Genomic DNA, 2,671 nt, shown 5'->3' on the forward strand with positions numbered 1-2,671 from the left:
TAAACCCCATGGCTAGCGATGGTAAACCCCGTGGTTAACGATGGTAAACCCCATGGCTAGCGATGGTAAACCCCGTGGTTAACGATGGTAAACCCCATGGCTAGCGATGGTAAACCCCGTGGTTAACGATGGTAAACCCCATGGCTAGCGATGGTAAACCCCGTGGCTAACCAGGTGATAAAAGCTTTGGTCTTTAGCGAGGGTGAACGGCTGCTTGTCAAGCTCTGTCGTTTCTATCGTTAAAGCGCTTAAGATTTGCGTCCTCTCTGGCAATTTGTTTGGATTTGTCAAAAGCCTCAGCAGTGATTTAAGTCCTGATGAGTTCTTGAATGCTAACTTGTTCTTGTTAGCATTTTAGCAGACGAACTTCAGTTCAGTTCAGTACCTTTATTGTCCCCCCCATGAAGGGAAATTTGATTTGCAGCCAAGCATTTCCAACAGAACTTTGTGCTGCATTCAGGAGCTAACGGACATTACATGTTACATTACATTTTTTTTTCGCTCTCGGAGGAGTAAGTCGCTTTTTCCTTCTCTCCTGCCCTTTCTTATCTTCCCTGCTTTGCTGCTTGGAGCCTTCTCTACGTTTTCGTCAGAAACCAGAAATTATGGATATTTTTATTTTTATGGATTTGGGTAGCTGGTCTCTTAATAAATTTTTTTGGAACAAAGTTTTTTCTCTTCCATGGGAGGACATGTTAGAGGTGGGACCTCTGTTCTTTTCTGTTCTGGTTATATATCTGGAATCCGATCACTGGATTCTACAGATTGTCTTGGTGGTCTCCTGGTGTTCTACAAAACAACGTCGGTGGCTGTTCATCTCCAGGMTGCCTGACCAATTTGATGGATGGCCGTATTCCATCAGAACTCGGACATTTGCCTTGAGCAAGCTGGACTTGGTCTGCAAGCGGTTCTGCTGAGGGTCGCGGGCCGGTTGTGGTCCCTGGACTTGCTGGCCAGATGGAATTGATCTTGGAGAAAGCTGATATATCGGCTGGGCGGAATTTGTCCACACCATTTTTTCTGATTGGATTCGCCACCTTGGATGTACCAGCAGACATTAAAGCAGATGGAAAATTGTTGTTGTCTGCTTGGCTCTTCTGTTCCCAAAACAACTGATTACAGATTCAGCTCTCCGCTACAACGGCCTTGAACTGTTGGACTAAATTCTTCCTGGATGTATACATCGACTGAGGGTCTGCCCCCCCCCCCACACCCGTCTGGTCTGGTTCCTGGAGCAAGCTGAGGGCCACACAGAATGAACAGTTAACATCCATATTCTGGACTATGGCTGCGCAGGTTTTGGGGACTTGATTCTTCGGGCTCATTCTTCAGATATTCACACAAGCATACAACACTCATGGTTTCAGATACACGCCCCTCTAAACTCACTCTTCTGGCTAATAAATCTGCTCTATGCGGAGGTTTTTTTTATAAACACCATAGTGTGTCACATTGTTGATATAATATGATGTTTTTGTTTTTGGGAGTAGTTGTTCTGATGTTTATAATTATAAAGTTTGTGTGTAACTTACAGGGTTAATTGGTAAAATAATATAAATAATTATTAAAATGACTGGTTGTTTTTCAGCACAAAGTATTCTAATTATTTTTCTAGTGAGAAAGTTGTTTTTTTCTATGCCACTTGAACGTTGCGCGGGTCGTGTCGGACGGGAAGCGGCTTGACCAAAAAAAGATAAAAATAAACGCATTCTCATCGCCGTGCTGGCAAGCATGTACATATATTATTGGTTCTGTTTGTTATGATATCGGACCGATAAATATGATGTCATAATTCCCTGATATCGGGCCAATAACTATCGTGCACTCCTAGTGGTTACTGCTGCTCAGATTTTAATCCTAATAACTATAAGCTTTACAGATATAGGATGTGCTGTTTTGTCCTGATTCATCAGAGTTTAATGAAGTGGATGTAAATCTCCATGTTTGTTGGACACAACAGGAGTCTGCAGCTGAAAATGAGGAAGGCATTGAGAGAGATGAGCAGCTGTCCAGTCATCAGGAGGAGGAGCCAGCAGCTGCTGAAGGAGAGGACACAGCAGCAGGAGCTGAGGACACCTCAGCTGGTGAGAAGGTTGAAGAGCAGGAGCAGACTGACGTAGATCAAGGAAACATTACGGAAGCAGAACAAGTGACAGAAGAAGAAACGGTTGCCGAGGAAAGAAAAGAAGATGGAGAGGAGAGCGATGGAAAGGAGGAGAAAGGACTGAAGAGAAAGAGAGAGGATGACAACACAGTGGATGAAGATGGGCAAAACACTGAGAAGAAAATGGTAAATACTGTGTATTTGCTAAATACTAAAATAAGACCTTAAAGGGTTAATTTGTTCATTTTAAAGTAAAGTTACATGAGTTACAGTATAAATTGTGGTGACATCAGTGTACAGATAGGAAGAGGTCCTACAGACATGAGGCTCATCCTCCAGACCTGGTCTCCTCAGGTCTTCCTAAAGCCTCCAAACCAGGGGCCTCATGTATCAATGGTGCGTTCGCACAAAAACATTGCGTACGCCATTTTCCACTCAAAAAACTGGATGTATCAAAACTGAAATGAACGTGGAAATGTGCGCAGCCCCACGCCAACTCCAGGGCTGGTGTCACACATTTCTGTGGTTCTGGTTCCATTGGCGACACTTAGAGGTGATTCTGAGAAA

General features: G+C 43.7%; 1 protein-coding gene across 1 annotated transcript in view; it reads left to right on the forward strand.

Moving 5' to 3' along the window:
- Positions 1–2,671, forward strand: part of pelp1 (proline, glutamate and leucine rich protein 1) — a 29,152-nt gene that overhangs the window by 24,729 nt on the left and 1,752 nt on the right. Inside the window, exon 18 of the mRNA XM_014029441.1 lies at positions 1,961–2,290. Coding sequence (XP_013884895.1) covers positions 1,961–2,290 — 330 coding nt within the window. The remainder of the gene's footprint in view (positions 1–1,960; positions 2,291–2,671) is intronic.

Source organism: Austrofundulus limnaeus, unplaced genomic scaffold (genome assembly GCF_001266775.1).
Source record: "Austrofundulus limnaeus strain Quisiro unplaced genomic scaffold, Austrofundulus_limnaeus-1.0 Scaffold904, whole genome shotgun sequence".
Classification (NCBI taxonomy): Eukaryota; Metazoa; Chordata; class Actinopteri; order Cyprinodontiformes; family Rivulidae; genus Austrofundulus; species Austrofundulus limnaeus.